The sequence below is a fragment of the Rhincodon typus genome, chromosome 15, assembly GCF_021869965.1.
Source record: "Rhincodon typus isolate 14 chromosome 15, sRhiTyp1.1, whole genome shotgun sequence".
Classification (NCBI taxonomy): Eukaryota; Metazoa; Chordata; class Chondrichthyes; order Orectolobiformes; family Rhincodontidae; genus Rhincodon; species Rhincodon typus.
In genome coordinates, this window is record NC_063346.1 from 35,196,354 (window position 1) to 35,216,399 (window position 20,046).

At 36.8% G+C, this 20,046-nt stretch overlaps 1 protein-coding gene across 1 annotated transcript in view; it reads right to left on the bottom strand.

Annotated features, from left to right (window-relative positions):
* Positions 1-20,046, bottom strand: part of abcc12 (ATP-binding cassette, sub-family C (CFTR/MRP), member 12) — an 89,088-nt gene that overhangs the window by 23,046 nt on the left and 45,996 nt on the right. The window contains exons 16-23 of the mRNA XM_048605985.1: positions 18,144-18,240; positions 16,623-16,712; positions 14,676-14,765; positions 13,083-13,186; positions 10,368-10,568; positions 4,574-4,800; positions 397-534; positions 96-282 (exon numbers count right to left, since the gene is read on the bottom strand). Of these exons, the coding sequence (XP_048461942.1) occupies positions 96-282; positions 397-534; positions 4,574-4,800; positions 10,368-10,568; positions 13,083-13,186; positions 14,676-14,765; positions 16,623-16,712; positions 18,144-18,240 (1,134 nt within the window). The remainder of the gene's footprint in view (positions 1-95; positions 283-396; positions 535-4,573; positions 4,801-10,367; positions 10,569-13,082; positions 13,187-14,675; positions 14,766-16,622; positions 16,713-18,143; positions 18,241-20,046) is intronic.

The following is a 20,046-nucleotide window of genomic DNA, read 5'->3' on the forward strand; positions in this document are numbered from 1 at the left end:
AGCATGTTATTTCAGAAGCAATTATACGGTATTTCAGAAGATCAATTAAAATAATCAAAAGGAGAAAAAAAAGAAGAAAAAATACGTTTCCTCACCTGAATAGCATATGACAAAGCAAGTCCCTTATTTGACGCAGGAATTGAGTCAGGACCCAGGATGACAAACAGGGCCACAGTCAAAGTCATGATAGCTGTGAGAATATCAATCCTCACAGCGAGCCATCGCATGGAACAGTTAAATAGTAAAAAATGACTAGAATTTTTATCACTTAAGTCTTTAAATCTGTAAAATAATAAAGAACACTATTTTTGATAACAATTTAAGATTGAAAACAGTATGATGATTGTAGAAAATTGATCATTGTGATAAGCATAAGATATAAAGAGCTTCACTTACTTTTCAATAAAATCATCTGTTTTATTGTAGGCATGAATTGTGCTTATTCCTTGAATACTTGCGGTAATGTGAGAGAACCAGGGGGATCTGCTAACATTTTCTATTCTCTTCAATTCTCTGATGCCTTTTTGAAAAAGTCTGCATGGAAAAAGCATTTAGGGTTTTTTTTCCGGATTCTGTATCTGACTTTAAATGATTTTCCCTTCCTTCATTACTTCCCACAATAAGGACCAAAAGGATGGATTGATCTGTTTTGAGGCTTCTGTCAATGGAAATAGATGCTGGAAATTGATACGAACAGTTCTAGTGATGAAAATTTCAGAGTATGGCTTCAAAGATTATGATAATAGATGTTTAAAAAGCTGAAGAGCTCACTGTGATGAACACTGACTATCTAGTGAATGAATGCATCTAATATCATACCATACTCATCCACAAGCAAACAGGGTTAAGCATATTCTTACTCTCCTCAGAGCTATGTGTAGTGAATCAGCCAATAACATAATTTAAAGATTAAAAACCCTTTGTCTTATTCCGAGTCCTTTAATTAGATATACATTGTCATGTATACAATCATTATGGTACTATTTTCTTCAAAAGGCTGCACATAGAACTTAAACCTTGCAATCCCATTCTAACACAAAGCTGTTCAACTTGTACATGGTTTGGTTGACATGCAATGACATGTTCTCCAATACCCATTCTAAATTTCTAAAAATAAGTATCATTTCTTTGATTCAGCATGTTCATTGTCAGGATTTCTCAAGAACTTTGGAATGAGCTCAAGCCTGGCACAACATGAACAAATTGTTTACTAAATTCTCTCATCTAAAGTTTTGCAATTAGACACAAAACTTCAAAAGTTGTAGTGATTGCGGTAGCTCAGGAAGACAAAGACAGAATGATGAAATGGGTGAAAGAATGAGAAATGAAACTCAATGCAAGGAAATAGGAAGTGATGCACTTTGTTCATATTTGTATGAAAAGAGACTATACTGTAAGTGTCACAATTGTACAAGGTTGGAAAAGTAGAGAGGCTTTGGTATCTATGTATACAAACCTCAAATTTTACCAGGCAAGTTGATAAAGTTGTTATAAAAACCATGTAGGTTAGTTGGGTTACAAATGTATAAATAGAATGTAAAAGCAAAGAGATCATGCTACTTATTTAGAAGTTTGCAGGTAAGGCCTCTGTTGGAGTATTGTGGACTCAGGAAAGACATAAATGCTTAAAAAAAAGTTGCAAAAGAGATTTACCAGGATGTCATTACAGTTCCCCACTAAAGTTTAAAAAATTGGGACAGTTGTCATTGGACAGAGAATAAAGATAGCATGATAGAGATTTGCAAGGTGATGAGAAGTTTTGATAAAGTTGGTAAAGAAAATTATTCCCTCTTGTGAGTAGATCAATAGCTGAAAGTCATAGATTAAAATCTATTGGTTAAAGGTAGAAAGGAGAAATGTTATCACCATGTAGTTGGGATCTAGAATATTATACCTGAAAAGATAGTGCCACTTATTCCATAAATCATTTTAACAGTGATTTTGACAATGAAGTGGAGTTATGTGCAGGATAATGAACAAAAAAAACAGGGATGTGGGAGCAAGCACAATTGCTCTTTCAAAGACCCGGCATTCTCTAACGACCTCATTCTATGTTGTCAGTTTCTATAATTTGACTCAATTTCAAAGTAAACTGAAGATAAAAAATCATATTTTCAGTTTCCATACCTTGTGTCTTATTATGTGTGTACTTTAGAAAAAAGATAAAAAAACACTTTTCACTAAGACCTACAATTAATGAATTCTACCCTCAACTGTTTGTTGTAAACTATCACTTATGCATCTGATCATAATATCCAGCAACATGGTTATTTTCTTTCTTGAACACTTTAAAAACACAGCTCAAAAATGGAAAGTCCTACCTTGCCAATTACAGTTTAAAAATTAATACCACTACAAAATGGCCTCATATTGCAGCTTCATGGATACCAGCACTGCTGAGTTTAGTGCATTGATTTATTTTAAATGCGTTAAATGATACAAACAACATTCGAAGAAACTTGATGTAAGTACATTAATCAGTAGATGATAAATATCCCACAAAGAAATTCCAATGTTTTCATGTCTCTAAGCCCTAGTGCTAAAAGTTGAGGGCTGTGAATGTTTGGAAATAAAGAAGTGGGAAACTGAGGGGCCAAGTACATAATGGTGAAATGCTGTTTTATCAACAGCAAAATCACTAATAATCTTAAAATTGTTGATTCAGTTTAACTTGTCTTTTTCCTGTAATTCAGATTGTAATTAGAGTCCTTACGTCAAAAGGCTTCTCAACCTGAAACTCTTCCTCTTAAATGAAATTGTTCCAATTTTAGATTTAATTAAAAGACTTATCTCTAAAATACAGCAGATACTTCCTTGAAATCCAACAGGGGGTACAGTGGGGGGTGGGGTTAAGTGTTGGTACTGATTAGGTGAGTAGATATTTGATAAATCAGTTTTACACACGTTTGTCCTGTTTCATGTGATTTGCTGAGAGGTACACTTTAGGCCTTATTTTATATGCAGAATATCATCTAATCATTGTGTATTGCTGTTATTTAAAGTATCAAACGTTATTTAAATCCATACAGAATACCTAGTAATGTCACTAAGTTGGAAATGTGCCAATGTTGTTGAGAGCTTACTTTAAATGTGTTTTTGAGGTAAGTCATCTATCATTTTAACAAATAACTAGCACTGACCATAGGAGGTTATTTATATAGAGGGTCATTTTCCAATTCTTACTTTTCATATACTTTTTTTATTTTAACTTTTTGTAAAATACCAATTTTGCTTTTCGAAGATTATATGTCTGAATCAGGAGACAGTTCTTCATTCACGATCTTGTCCATTGTGCTGAATAGCACCTCCTAACGGCTTATGTTGATGTGATTTGGTGGGATAGATGCAGTATTGCCTTTAGAAACATTTGTACGATTACTTCTATTCCCTTTCGACTGGATACTCGCTCAGCTTGTCAAGTGATCTGTGTGGGAGAACTGAGCAGAAATGAGTTCACTGACATGTTCCCTTATGGCTCTGTCTATCTAAGCACAGCATTCAGAATCCTATGGCTTTGTCTATCCAAGCCCAGCATTCAGAATCCAGACAAGACAAACTGCTGTATGTTTCCATGAGCTCAGATCAGATCAATGATATAATGACTAGATAGTTTGGTGTTAGTACTGATGACCAAGGCACTAAGTGGACTCTCATGTGTTTTGTTTGAATAGTATTATGGAATATTCTGGGTGGTCCTGACAGGGCAGAATGGACTTAGTTTAGATGGTTCATCTGAAAGAGGGCACTGTTGACAATGCCCCACCCCCTCAATATTGCATTAGAATGCCAACCTCAAGCACATATCCAAGCCTTTGGAGTCCTTATTATTCAGGTGTGAACATGTTACTACCAAGCTAAGGTTAATATCTAATTATATAATCTTCATAATGAGCTTATATGAAAAAAACATCATGTGTAGCTTTCTCTGATTAAAAAGCTGTGCAATTACGTTCCGTTTCTCCAGAACTTCGGCAAGACCAAAAAATTAAGAATTAATTGGAGGTTCTCAAATAGAGTCAGCAGACAGTGATATAAAAAGTGATATAATAGTGATATAAAAACCCTACAAACATGTAGCAAGCAAGTCTACTCATTTCTGAAAGGAGAAAAGATGAGTTAATGTTTCTTGTTGAGGTACTTTGTAGAGTAGATTTTCCAAGCTACAGCTTAAAATATTTCCCTTTCTTCTCAAATATTGAGGGGCTATCTGTGTAATCCCACAATTTGCAGCTTTTATTTTCATCTCTGGTGTATTTAATCATATATAGCCTCACTTACATCTTCCTAAAAGATCTTGAATTTCAAATTTACCATCTAGAACTTTTTAAGAAGTTGTTCTCAATGGGGTATATTTTATGATTTTGTGACCAGTATAAAGCTTCCCATATCAAGACCGTATGTTAGAAGTTCTAACATAGAATTGAATTCAGCCTTCGGTACATCAGTAAAAACCCCAAATCCTATGTAATAGAAATAGAATTGAATTTATGCCAAGGTAGAAAATTGATAGCCCAATGCTTTTGATGCTACATTATTGGATACGTTAAAAATATTTAACAAACGTTGAACTAACCTGAAAATGATTACAAAAAATGTAGCCATGATAACAACTGCGATGAGAAGATATGGAAACACTGCTGCCAAGGTTGCTATTGTGAATAGTACTATCAACACCTGTTGTAGAAAATTCTCGGCTTGAAAAGGTAGCCTCACATCAATTTCGTCCATGTCCTTGGAAAAGCGGTTAATGATCCTTCCAATTGGGGTGGTGTCAAAGAACTTCATTGGACAGTGCAAAATCTTGTTTATAAAAAATAAAACAAATAAAATGCAATTTCCAAATTAAATAGCTATTATTATTAAAGTGAATATAAAGTGAGGCTTATGTTACTACTTTTCAATAAGTCTTGCAAGATTATTGTCTATCTTGTAAAGTCCCACTTCTGTTTGAAACTTTGGCTCCAAATGTCTGGGGAAACCAATTGGAAGCACATTTTATAAAGAATAGGATATAATATCAGGATGCACGTCCCTCACCAATAAGAGCAGAATTTTATCGTCCTCGGCCAGTGGGTTGCAGACAGAGTTTCCAAAACATTCCTCCGATATCCTTCCCATTGTCCTCCCTGATCAGTCTACAATTTTACGATGAGATAGGCAAGGCTTAGGCCAATCTGCCCACTCTATTTGTCCATATTAAATGGGCAACTATTCCCGTTTCCTTTCCAGCTTCAATCTTGAGGTGGGGAATGTCTGGCAGGCATCAGATTGACAGGTGCGTCTGCATATTTCCATATTGGGCAACCTCACCAAGGTCTGCCCTCTATGATAGCTCCCTTCCCCACTCTTAGTCCTCCTACGCAATTCAGCCTTGCCATCAAACCTCTCTCCCCAGCATCCTGGGTCTTATCTCCCCTTGAGACCACATGCAGTTAAGACACAGAGATTTTAGTAATTGCTAGTGGAAAAACTCAAGCAAAAATATACAAATTATTAGTAAATCACAATATACAACTTATTTTGTGTATTTATTAAAGCAGTAATCTCCAAGAGATTGAATGTGTATGTATGATCATTTACTTATTTTTGGGTACAATGGGTAATGCAATAAACAGATTATTGCTTTTAACATCTATTTATCAGTATTCAAGTTGTGCCAGACATTACACCAGGAAAATGAAGAAATTGAATTAATTGAAGAATGTATTTCTTTTGGAAATTGTTTCAGAGACAAAGGCATGTAATATTTTCTAACTCTGTCACCTTGTTCAGAAGAGATGGACAAAGCAAAGTCTTTTAAAAAATGCTCTGTCACGGTGATATATCTCAGGCTAAAAACACCAGGGCATTGATTTTTCTCTTCTTTCTGTCAGTGACTGTCAATGCCAAACACGTAGTGGCTTTCTTTATCAAGCATGGTGACTTCTAACATCTGAGCACTAGCCTCAGCATATCCATCCAAAAACCCAAGTGATATGGCATACCTACAAATTTGTGGTGGTTTTTCTGTTTTGCCAGAATGTGACTTAATTTCTTCCTGCAGAGGAAGAGAAATGAAGTTGCCTCTATGAATAAATTTATAGCTTCATTTGTTTTGTTCAGTTGAAGATCAGGAGTGACTGAGCCTGCTCTGAAACCAATTTTTAGCAAAGAAATTGCTGACAAGTCTCTTTTCCCCATTACAACCTGCTACTGTTAACCTTTATAATACTTTGCATGGCATGTACTTATTTTAATACTTTTGCAAGAAGTGACAATCTATGCATTTGACAGGGGGAAATGTGAAAATGAAGAGAACTAGCTGTGGAAAAGGAAAGGTGAATAGATACCTCAGGTTCCTTTGATGCATTTCTAACAAAAGGACTAAGTGTTGGATTGGGCTTTCTCTGCAGTGATTGAAACTCCACCCACACGGAAAAACTTGTCAGAATAAGCACCAATCAGTGGGTTGAGAGCTGATCAACAGGCTTATTGGCAAACCACAGGCCTTGACTTTGAAGTCCTACTTCACAAGTAGCTGTCAGCCAAAGGCCAGCAGTTTCTGGGTCCTAGAGAATGTTGCTGGAGACCTAAAATCTTCAGACGATCCAATGGCGGGAAGGTGGATCTTTCTCTTTAGTGTTGTGTGGGTGCAGCTTACCATGGGAGGAGGTTCAAAGGCAAGGACAAGGTGCTGCTTTCAGTTAATTGACCAGTTAAAGCCTTAATTATTGGCAAGCTGAAAAAGTCCTCAATTTGACCTTCTAACCCAATACTTAATTGCTGAGGTGGTGAGAGAGGGTGAATATCTCTTCATGGTCAACTCACTCAAATATATGTCCTTCTCACCAATTTCCTTCCCATCTCTAGGGGCTGATAATTTGTACCCAAAAGATGTCAGGTCACTTAACTAGCTTGTATGAACAATAAACCTCTTACATATTTGATAAGATAATGAAGATAAATTTATTTGACCACATGAATTGATCGAATAACATTTGACAGATGTTATATCTTCAGCAAAACCACTAATTGGACTTAAGTAGCAGATACAAAATCAAATACGTTAACAACAGCTTGCATATATTTTGTGTGGCTTTCATGCAGTGAAATGTTCAATGGCACTTGACATGGATGTATCAAAAAACAGTTGACACCAAGCTATCAAAAGAAGTGTTAGGATAGATAACCAAAAGCTTCATCGAAGAGATATTTTAAGAAGCATATTAATAGATGAGTGGGAGGTAGAGATGCCATGTAGTTTTGGAGATAAGTTCCAGAACCTAGGTCCTAGGCAGCTGAAGGCATGACTGGTAGAGCAAATAAAATTAGGGATGCAGAAGAGGCTAAAATTATAGGAGCACAGACATCTCAGAGGATTATAAGCTTGAGGTATTACACAGATGGGAGGGCATGGATGGATCTGAAAACAAGTAAGAATTTTAAAACTGAGGCAGCGCTGGATTAGGATTCAATGTGGGTCAGTGAGCTGACGGGACTTGGTGAATATTAGGATGTAAGCAACAGAGTTTTGGATGAACTCAGATTAATGTGGAATAGATCATGGGAGGTCAGCTAGGAGAGCATTAAAATCAGATGTGAAGAGGTAGAATGCCTCCACTCTTTTACCACTCTTCGTTTGACCACAGCAAGTGTTTTTGTTTAAAAAGGTTATGTTTGCTAATTCACTGAGTATTTAACAACTTGGGATGCTGTACCTTCATAAGACGCACACAGACAGGTTTCCTTTAGATTTAAAAGGATGAAGAATGATACATACTGTGTTTAGTCCTCTATAAACAAAGAAGTTTTAAAATGCTCTGACTTTCATACACATCGGCACTCCAAGTTTACCATGAATGCACAAATAAGTTACAAATGGGAGAACAGACAAAGTGGAATTTTTAGAGTCTATTAAGAATTGAAAATATACAGATCTTGTACGTTGATGACATGGATAGTTTCAAGCTAAGCTTGTAATCCCTCTGGATTCAGCATTGAGACAATTCAAGTATGTTGATGATTGATTTATATCAGTATCATAGAGTTAGCTGCTGGGATGATTCTTAAAGCTCTACCTGTGGCATGTGGATGGTTGAACTGCAGACAGGTCTCAAACCTTCTTCCAGCTAGATTGTGAAAGAGAATGGCCCACTCAGGAGTCCTGCTCCTTTGGAACCGTGATTTGTTTTTACTCATGTTCTAAGGTCTGCTTGAAAGTAATTTCTTAAATACAGAAGGAGGTTTGTCTCACAATCGTCTCTCACCACCTGTGCAGTGATCCAAACATGGTCTTGGTTAGTGAATTCCATGTCCACGTTTTGCATTGTTTGGTTATGGCTGGATTAATTCCTTTCTCAGCCAGAGTTTGTTGTCTGAGATGATTACATCTATGTTTGCTCCCCATCTAATTGAGTACCCAAGTGATGTCTGGATCGTTTATAAATGAATTAGAATATGGCTTTTCACACTCCTTCAAGGTGATTGACTCTAATGGAGTTTAATGGTTTTGGAATTTGAGAGGTAAAGTCAAGTAAATTTACAAAATCTTAAAAGCTGCTGTTTCAAGTTACTGGAAGACTATTTCAGCCTTTAAAACATAGAGGTTTCCAGCATAATAATTAAATAAAAGAATTTTTGATGTGAAGTATGTCTTTTTAACAGTGGCAATAATCAAGTTAGGAGTAACACCAAACTACAAAGATTGCAAAACTGTTGCCCTCTATCAAAATAATAACGATATCATAAAAGTCTTATCGCAGTCCATTGTATTGTGTTGGAACAAAATTCATGATGTAAAATTTCACATGAAAGTGACCATTGATCGAATTATTTGCTTGTCTCTGTGTTGTCCTGATGTGATATGAACTGCACTGAACTATGGTACTTGTAAAAGGTTGCCTCCTATAACCAATGATAGGTAGTACCTAGTTATGGAGCCACAAATCAAAACTGTCTTCCAAGGTTCCAATGAGGACTTATGCATTCAGACAATCAATCATGCTTGGGAGTAAAAGTATCTTGTATATTGCCGACAGATTATTAGAATTGTACATTTCCACAATTATTCACCCATTTCAATACAATTATATCTTTGCTAAGAAATTGCCTGCTGCATTCAACAATCCACAATTTTGATAAATGCACACCTTATAATGTTAATGTACATGTTGGCAGACAATTGAACAAGGTGACAAGTAATTAGTCTGCCAGATTTAATTGGCATGAAAGTTTATGCAATCAGCTATCAGAAATAATTTTCTTTAGGAACAAAATAGTTTTGTTAAGACAGAACATGTCTATAATTAAAATACTAGTATATTAAAGACAATGCCATTAGGAATTTGCTCAGGGGTATATCTTTTAGCTGCAGCAGCTTTTGCAGAAAATCAATGGAAACCCCATTTAAGTAGTATATTCAGGTATGAAATGGGGAACTCTCAAACCAAAGATTATTTTGCAAATTTTCTATAGTTGGCTTTACTCTTCAGACAGGAAACTGAAGAACAGATGTGCAACTTTCAAAATTTGATACTCTGATAGAACTAATTTGCAATTGGGAAATACCATAAAGAAACAGGTGCAGAAAAGTAAATCCATAGGTGAAAGGACTGTCTTTGTTATATTCTATTTAAAACATTTGAGGTCTGATACATGTCTTAAAGCATAATTTACTCCTTACAGTTGTACTTCTAACATCCAAATTATTACTGTTTTATATTTCCTGAGATAATAAACTGAAACAGAATCTTATGGAGATGCCAGGAGTGTCAGCTGTTATACATCAGCTTTCATCGGGAAGGCCCGCATTGAATCTTGTGTCATTCGAGCACTTGACATGACAGTGATGGGTCCAGGATGGATTCAGACCCAGTTAAGTGATGGCACGAACAGGGAGGGAAGTTGGCAGTGAAGGCACAGGGTTGGCTTTTAGCTTCTCCAATCTTGAAACCAGATTCCTTGATCATAGGCTGAAGTCTTTTTAAATGAGGATCAACACCACTTCATCCTCCCATCGGGAGCCCATAAGCAAATTCACCAGAAATTGTTTGTTTGTGTTTCATTCCCCACTTGCTGAACGCCCATGCTCATCACTGGGTTAATACCAGCAGTAACAGGTTATCCTTTGAGGGCCTTAATTGGCAACAGGGTGGGAAGACTGTCCATGGGCCTGCCCACAACAGACATAATTGGGGTAGAGGCTTGAAGGTAGCAGAGTCCTGACCCAGGAACTTACCACCCAACCAAATGCACATTGCAATCGATCCCATCTTGCAGGAAAAATGAGAAAACCACCCTGCATATTTCAATATATTAATTTAAAGTCAAAGTTAATTTAATCTTTATAATTGAAATCCATAAAATACTGTATCAAGCATGCATCTTACCTTGTAGAATACATTGTCATGTAATGTAGATGAAGACTTCAAAGTAAACTTTGTGAAAGCAAATCCCTTAATAACACTCAGAACAATTGTTACAACAATGGACATCCCATAAATTAGTTGGTAGAATCCTAGCTGGGGATTATTGGTGATGCTGCTACAGTCCACTGTCGTGGTGTTGTTCCTTTGTGCAATACAGTCAGCCTGTGTAATTAAATGCAAAACAAAATTGTCAATAGCTTGGTTCCTGAGACAGAAAACCCACAATAGCTTAGAAATTGCATACTTGTCGCTGAATTGTCAGGCGAACAGTACAGCAGATGCTGGGATGTCTAAACATAACAGTTTGTAAATTTCCCTTCAGAGTTGCTGTCTTGCTCATCACATCATATCCAATGTTATTTAGTTTTTCTTCAAGGAATTACTGTTTCAATACTGAATTGTGTAACTTATGTATTACTCAGTAAAATAGATAGACTTAGCAATAGCATTAAAGGAGGTGGAACTTGTGGGATCTTTAAGGGCACCTGGGTCCCACCAATCCTTCCTCAAAAGCAAGTTGAGATCAAAAAGGAATGGTACAAGTTACGGATGGAAGAAGCATCTTCCCAACACAATTTTCTTTCTTAGCCAGTGAGGGTTGGGGATAGTTTCAATCCCAGATTCTTACTCATCCAGTCCCAACGCAGCAGAGTTCTCCACTGAAAGAGAGCATAATTTCTACCTACACTATTAATGAATTTGGTATCATTAATGTTGTGCCAGAGGAGAATTGTTAATTTAATTCGTATTTTGTAAAATTTAAGTTAGTTTTCATTTGGTCTCAGAAACACACTGGTTGCTGAAGATGCATTTTCATCATCATCGAATCCCTACAGTGTGGAAACAGGCCCTTCGGCCCAACAAGTCCACAACGACCCTTGGAGCATCCTATCCAGGCCCATCCCCCTATAACTCACCTTATCGACACATCCCTGGACACTAGGGGGAATTTAGCATAGCCAATCCACCTAGCCTGCACGTCTTTGGACTGTGGGAGGAAACCGGAGCACCTGGAGGAAACCCACGCAAACACAGGGAGACTGTCTGTGTGGAGTTTGCACAGTCTCGTGAGAGTGGAATCGAACCAGAGTCCCTGGCACTGTGAGGCTGCAGTGCTGACCACTGAGCCACCGTGCCTCTATCCATCAACACAAAACAGACCAAGAAATCTTTGTACTCAACTTTACTATTCCTGTTAGATTTTCTCTCAGTTTAATTACTCAGAACCGAAAGAACTGCGGATGCTGTAAATCAGGAACAAAAACAGAAATTGCTGGAAAAGCTCAGCAGGTCTGGCAGCATCTGTCGAGGTAAAAACAGAGGTAATGTTTTGGGTCCAGTGACCCTTCCTCAGAACATTGAGTTTTCTTTTTTGCTTTTGCATATGGAAATACACAAATAATTGACAACCACTGAATAAGAATTTTGGAACACTTAGTTATTGATGTGAAGCCTTTGGGCTATCCCTTTGGTATACATTCTCCTCACTATGTACTGTGCCCTGTGAATTCAGTGAGAGGCAGCAATCTTTATTACCATTGCCTCTGGCTGCACGGTTGCTGCTTGCTGCATAATTTGTACTTATTCTCCAATTTGCATTATTAACAACTATTGTCTGCTTCAGATGCAATTGCAATAATTACTCCTCAATCATTTGGAAACACTTTTGTGCTGCTGAATATATTGAAATACTTTTTAGGTCTGTAGCATAGTTAGTAAAATACATTTTAAATTTTTATATCATTCTGCTCATCGTAAATAAAACAATTAAAAGATACAGGGCAAATGAAGGTCATTTGGTCAATTGTCCCTGTGTCAGTTCATGGATTAAAAATACTGAATTAGTTCAACACTTCTTGATCTTTCCCCATAGCAATTTTTATCCAATTCCAGCAAAGATCTGTAGCTCGGGTTGTGGCTGGAGTTGTTGGTTGGTTCGCCGAGCGTTGTCTCCCTTCTAGGTGACATCATCTGATCTAAACCTGTCTGCTCTAAAAAGAACAAACATTTCTTTCCCGTCTGTCCATATAACTGAAAATTCTTGATCCTGGTAGCAGTCTGGTAACACAGTGTGGAGCTGGAGGTGCTCAGCAGGCAAGGCAGCATCAGAGGAGCCGGAAAGTTGACGTTTCAGGTCAGGACCCTTCTTTAGAAATGGTAACTCACTTCTGCATCTTCTCTCAGGCATTGACATGGTCTGTAAAGTATGTGACCAAGAACTGATCACAATTTCCAGTGAGATCTAACCAATGTTTTATAAAGGTGTCGCAAAATTCCTTGCTGGTGGACTCAATTTCACAATTTAAAAAAAAAACCTGACTGCAGGTTTCCTTTTTATCAGCCTTCCCTACGTTCTATTATCCACATGTTCTTCCCAAATAGCTGAAATCATTTCTTGCTATCTAGTCTAACTGTTCCCCTTAAATCTTGAAAGGTTGGAGGAAAAAAATTCCACCTAATATTCTAAATTACATGAAAAATAATTTTAATTTTTAATCGCTCCTTATTATTTAACATTTAGAGTTTTGGTATTGACCCAATCATCGTTCTTTTAGTACCAAAAATAAAATCCTATCTCATCCTGTTGAAACAAAGTGGAAGCCTCTTACGCATTTATAGTGTGTACATTTCATTTCAGAGAAAACACTTGCATTTGTTGTATAAGGTGAAGCTTACCCCAGCTCCCTCTTCTATCCAGTAACTTAACCACCATCCACTAAAAGTTGTACAGCCGATTATAAGGATGAACATAAAGAGAACAAATAGAAAGAATATATATCCTAGAAAACAAATCAAAACAAACAATTCAATTAACTATCTCCTGAAGTTCACATCAAAAAGAATATAGAAACTAAATTAATATTAAACTATGGATCAACCCTTAAAAATAAATGTGGTCAATGAATCATACATGAACATGTTATTGCTGAAAATCAACTGAGATTTGACAAGATAGAATGCTCTGAATGGAAAACTAAGGGTGTAAAGTAAAAAGATCCACTCAAGTTTATATTCATTTCAAGAAACCAAATCACAAAGCTATACAGAATTTGAATAATATACAAGGAATATTAATCTAAATGCATTGTCTACACAAAAACAAACTGTTTACATTTTTATTATACAAATGTCTATGTTGCAGTTGCTGGAATTCTGAAACAAAAGCAGAAAATATTACCTTTGCATAGGTCAGAAAGCATTTTGGAAAGTGCAGGCAAAATAACTTTGGATGCAGATTCCTTCTTCAGAAAATTAATTATTATGTGATTGATATGGTCTGACATTGTTATATAATTGCTGGGAAAATATATTGATGGGTACATACAAAATTCTTTGAGAACAGCAGATTGCAGTCAGATATTAGCTTTTTTTTTCTTTATTCATTCATGGGATGAGGGCGTCACTGGCTCGGCAGCATTCATTGCCCATCCCTAATTGCCCAGAGGGCAGTTCAGAGACAACCACATTGCTGTGGGTCTGGAGTCACATGTAGGCCAGACCAGATAAGGATGGCAGTTTCCTTCCCTAAAAGACATTCGTGAACCAGATGGGTTTTTCCAACAATCGACAATGGTCATCATTAGACTCTTAGTTCCAGATATTTATTGAATTCAAATTTCACTATCTGCTGTGGTGGGATTTGAACTTGGGTCCTCAGAACATTATCTGAGTCGCTGTATTAACAGTCCAGCGATAGTATCACGAGGCCATTGCCTCCCCATCATTGCTCTGGGTAAATTACTGGCAATTTTAAATACATATTATCAAACACCTAATGATGAATCTTTCTCTGATTATATTTCAGGAAAAAATCATTTAACAATTTGGCTCACTGGTGGGCTGGATGTTTAAATTGTGGTAATATGAGACTAAAGACATCTGATTCAGCAAAGATTCAAATCACCATGACAAATCATGATGTGACTTTTATATTATGTGAGTAATAATAACTAGTGCATGGTGAACTCTGTTGGGCTCTATTGTTTATGGCTCATGTGTGGTCAAATTGGAATAGATTGATATTTTAGATAATTAGCTTCAAAAACTGACAATATTCATGATGTTTGAGAAGCTCATATTTGCCAGGTTGTGTGGTCTGTGTAGAGAACAGCAGCAGCTATGTGCAGTAAAGTAAAACTGTGGTGGTCTTTGGGAATGATGGTAGTAGTAGCCTTAAAAAAAAATCTATCATTCTTGTTACTGCTCAACTAGAGTAGAAGATAGTCTCGTGGATAGGGTATAATTGAAAAGGGTTGGGAATTTTCTTACCTCCCCCTGCCATAATATAATGGTGGTAAGTTTTTCCTGATACTGAGCCTGATTGGTTCTCCTCTTCTTTTGTAAGTTGCGTTTTTTGTGCTATAAAAGTAAATTCATGATTCAATTATTATTCCAGTAATAAGTGCTATGCAAGGTATATGACTTTGAAGTTCAGTGTAGCTGTTGTATGATAACATAGAGAGGTTTACTTTTCATGGTACCCAAAATAACTTCCAAATTATATTCAAGTGTTAATTCTGATGTAGTACTCTGAAATGAGTAACATCAAAAATTTTCAAAAGTCTCCAGAAAATTGTCATTTTTATTGACTGGGCAATGTGTGAAATTTCCCCCACATACTTTTGGGTTTAATTCTAACGCAGATAGGCAGAATGAAGCCTCTTACAGCTATAAAGATTAAACCTGAAATAATGTAAAGCAATGTGAACAATTTACTTTTAAAATGTTTTCATGGTAGTTGTAACTGGCTAGGCCAATATTAATTGCCCAGAGGGCAGTTAAGAGTGACCCACACTGCAGTGTGTCTGGAATTACACGTAGGCAAGTAAGGATGGTTGATTTCCTTCCCTTAGAGAGCCAGATGGATTTAGGCAACAATTGGCAGTTGTTGAATGGTCACCATTTAGCTAACTTTTAATGCCAAATTTCATTCTGCCATGGTGGGATTTGAACTCTTAGTATGTCCTCAGAACATTAGCCTGAGGCTCTGAATTACCAGCCCTATGACATTACCACTATACCACTTTACCACTGTCTTCCCTAATAATTCCTAGTGGTCATTTTACAGTCACTTAATAACACCTAGAAATTGGTACCAAACCATCAAAATAACATCAAGATGCCAGAAAGGACAGAGGTCTGATATGAGAAGTGGGGATATCACACTGTTATCATCAGAAGGTCTCTTCAGAGGTTGGGTTTACAGAACAATGGCTGTTTATTTAGGTTATCGGAGATAAGTCAAAATGTTGGAATGTGGGGAGTTGGGGTCACAATCAGATTATCCATGAATTTACTCAACAGTGGAGTAGGCTTGAGGGATTGAATGGCCTTCATTTAATCCTAATTTTTATATTTGTACATATTTCATATATATACAAATTTCATATATCTGGCTCATTGATGATGGTGACTCGCAGCAATGGCCTTACATTCGGGCTCTACCCACACCACCACTGTCCCCTCATGGGATGGGAGTAGCCTGGAGGATGTCAGTGGGTTACAATACTACCCTCCAATGCTATGAATTTCATGCCAGATTTTACTCAAATTGCCTCAAATGGACTATAGAGCCAGATATGAAAAGCTGCTTTATGTTACAGACAGGATGTAAACACGAGAGTAACAGCTTTAATCAAAATGTATTCATTTCATTTAACTCGAATCTCCTTACATCAGTGGGTCGATTCAACATTTCTTGGTCAGCCATCTGTTTCTGACAGGTTCACAAAATAAATGATTTAAATTTCGCTTGGGGGTTAACTTGACTGACTGAGCTGGAATACGTTTTTTTACTTTTTTTTGCATAAAGTGGGTTGGAAGTGGCTGTGCTGTCTCTCCAGCTTCATCATGTTCAATAGTGCAACCGCAGGCCTGTCAATCAAGTTTTCACCTACCTCCTGAAGATAAAATTCTCACCAGACATTCCATGCAGTACTTGAATAACTAGGTAATTTTAACAATAATACTTTGATGTTTTAGGAACAAGTATAAAATGTAACAGTAAATATATCAAACTGAGCAAAACAGATAAGCAATTTGTTTCACAATACAGTTTGAATAATTTTGGGGAACAAAATATAATACTGCACTACCTAGTGGTATGCTAGTTAAACAGTAGTGTTGGCTTTCGTAAAGGAAACGTTTACTCAGCAAAATTTCAAAATTGCCACACAACCTGTGTAAGAAATTTAATACAATACTTTAGTGTTTTACCTTTCGTATGGTTTCCATCTTGTTTCATTGTCTTCACATTCTCAGCATTTTCATCTGCTGAATCATTCTTCTCATCAGTCATATCAAATGCTAAAAGTTTAAAAAAAATCATTTTATATGAAAATTGTACTTGACTTTGCATTAACTGAATATTTTCTAAATAATGACAGACTAAGAGCTGATGAGCCGTAAAATGATTTAGGTGTCAATGTAAACAAATCAATCAAATGTGATACACAAGGAGTCCCCGTTCCAGGCATACCTTGTGGGGTATCAGTGAAAATCCCTACTTTGGACCTTATAATGGAGGGAAGCTAAAGATATTTGGGAAAAGACACTGTCCTGAGGAACTCCTGCAGCAGTGTAAAGGGACTGAGATCGTTAGCCACTAAAACCACTCCCAGCTTCCTATCCGTTAGATATTATTCCAACCAGTGATGATTTTTCCCTCCATTCTCATTGACTTCAGTTTTGCTCATGGTCCTTGATGCCATCCTTGATATCAAAGATAGTCAATCTCACTTTACCTCTTTTTAGTTCTTCTATTCATGTTTAGACCAAGGGTGCAATGAGATCAGAGGCTAAAGCGAGTCTGGTGGAATCCAAACTGAGTATCAGTCAGCAGCATCTTGCTCTGAAAGTACCTGCTTGACCGCACTGTCAATGACACCTGCCATCACCTTGCTGATGGTCAAGGGTGATTTTGGAATATTGTCTGTAAGGTATAATTCTGTGAGAATGGCTATGTAAGGCTGTTGCTTAATTAAGCCTGTGAGACAAGCTGACACAACATTTGTACCTATACCCAGAGGATTTCACTGTGTTGACAGAGCTGCCATTCTCTTTTTCAATGCCTAGGTTGATGCCAGGTGGTTCATCTGGCTTCATTCTTTATAGATTTTTCTGGACCAGTTTCGCACAACTTAGTGGCTTCCTATGTCATTTCAGAAGATGTATAAAAGACAACGATTTTACAATGGATCTGAAGTCAATCACATGTAGGCCAGACCAGGTAAACAAGGGGGATTTCCTTTGCTAGTGGACATTAATGATATTGGATTTAAACCTTTAGATTACGAGATCAGAATACACAAAGGTGACATATATTTCCCTGAGTTTAGAAGATTGGTGCACGATTTATTTAAAATTTTGAAAATGACATACAGATCAGGTAGAGAGAAGATATATCCTCTGCTGGACAGTGCAAAAAAAGGGCAAAACCTTAAACTTATAAAAAAGACCACTTAAGAATGAAATCAAAAAGCATTTTTTAAACACAATGGTAATGGGAAACTCTCCTCCAAAGGACTGTAGATACTGGATCAATTGAAATTTCCAAGACTGTAATGTTTTTTAAGGCAAGGATTCAAATGATATGGAACAGATCGGGATAAATAAAACTGATGTACAGATAAACTGTGATCTTAATGAATGGCAGAACAAAGTGGAAAGTTTCCATGATTACATCTGATACCAAATAATACAATCTTAGGTAAAATCCGTTTCTTAAAGGAGACTTACCAGCATTGTCTAAGCCTTTTAATCCTGTGCTTGAAGCAATTCCATCCAGGTTTTCTGTTTCAGAGCTAGGTGGCATCACATTGTCCTGTTCTGAACTCTAAATGCAACATGAAAGAAATACTGAACTGTAAATCGAAATAACATATGTAGTTGACTCTAAAAGGGCTCTCTGCAGAGGTTGGTGTTGTAATATGATATATATGTACCTTTAAGAAGGCATCTCTTAAACTGCTGTCAATCGCTACCATCTCAACACAGGTTGAGATATAATAGTCCATGACTCTGTATTCAGTGTACAGCAGCAACATGAGTCATTGCCTCCCAATGATCACTGTATAATTTTACCTTTAAATAAAGAACCCCCATTATTCTACTAATTCTTATCTTATGATTGGTATATTTACCATAAATAGAAGAATGTAATACACAAACAAAAATTCTGAGGAAGGGTCACTGGACCTGAGCTGTTAACTCTGATTTTTTCTTCACAGATGCTGCCAGACCTGCTGAGTTTTTCCAGCAACTTCTGGTTTTGTTCCTGATTTACAGCATCCGCAGTTCACTCCGTTTTTATTTTTACGATATAATATAGTAATTGTTTGGCTAGTTAGCTAGATGACTCAAATGTTGAAGGATAATGTTAGGGTGTTGCGTTCAATCCCTGGTAGTTTATGGATGACCTTGACCCATGCGTAATGCTGATTGGTATCCCTCAAGCTTTATATGCACTTGTTTCCCATTAACAGAGAGACCTGCTAATGGCCTTTTGTGAATGCCTAATTACCTGTAGTAATCTCTGTAATATTTAGTTATGATGAATCCATACTGACTTCAATGGCAGGAATTGACCAGTTCTGAGCTTGCAGATAGGCTTATGAATCCAAATCCAAGTAGTGACCCGAATTAAGCTATGTTCTCTTAATTTGTAAATGATATTTGTGCACTACAGCCACTTAAGGTTCGTGTATGTTTGCTGTAATCATTGTCTTTGTTTAGTTGACCTCTTTGGTTATTTGCTGTAAGTAAGTAGAAATGTTTTCAGGAAAGGCACATTTTTGGACGGACTTGTGATGTTGTATCACTTTAGAATCTTTCATTAGTTTTCATTGCTTCTATATTTAATAAAAACCAAGTGTGACTAAGATCTTTATCACATTAGATGAAATGAGGGAGCAAGGTTAACTTTCAACCTGTGGTTGAAAGCTTACTTTCACAATCTATATTTGAGGTTAAATAAAATATAATATAATAACACATTTAAAAGGGTGGGAACGAGAAAAAGCTAATGAAATTTTTCAGTTTTTCAAAACATGTTTAGAAAAAGTTGTAACTAAATGTACTGAGAAGGAAACATATATAAATTAATACTCTATTAAAACAGGAAGGTGAAGAATTAATGCATTTACAGCTTATAGTAGTTACAAGAGGTAGAATCTTCCAGGTCCACCCAGAGCTTTTAGAAGGGAGGGGGTACTTAATTGGGCAGGAAGCAAAAATACAGTTTCCTGATGGTGTGTTAAACTGTTGGTATTAAGTTCTCAGAACCTTTCAAGCAGGTCAGCATTCCCAACCAAAGAACCTCTTTTGCATTAATTATGATTCCATAAATACTCATTAGCATCCCAGCCATTTGACATTATCATAGAGTCACAGAGGATTATGTCATTGAATGAGGTCATTTGGCCCATTGATTCTGCAAAGCCCTCCAATGGAGCATCATGGCTCAGTGCCATTTTCCTGCCTTCTGCCCAGGCCTTGCATGTTGCTTCTATTTAAATAATCACCAAAATTCCTTCTTGAATGTCTCAATTAAACCTGCTTTCACAACAATTCCAGGCAGTCCAGTCCACACCTGAACCATTCATTGTGGGAAAACACATATTTCTCACATCACATTGGTTTC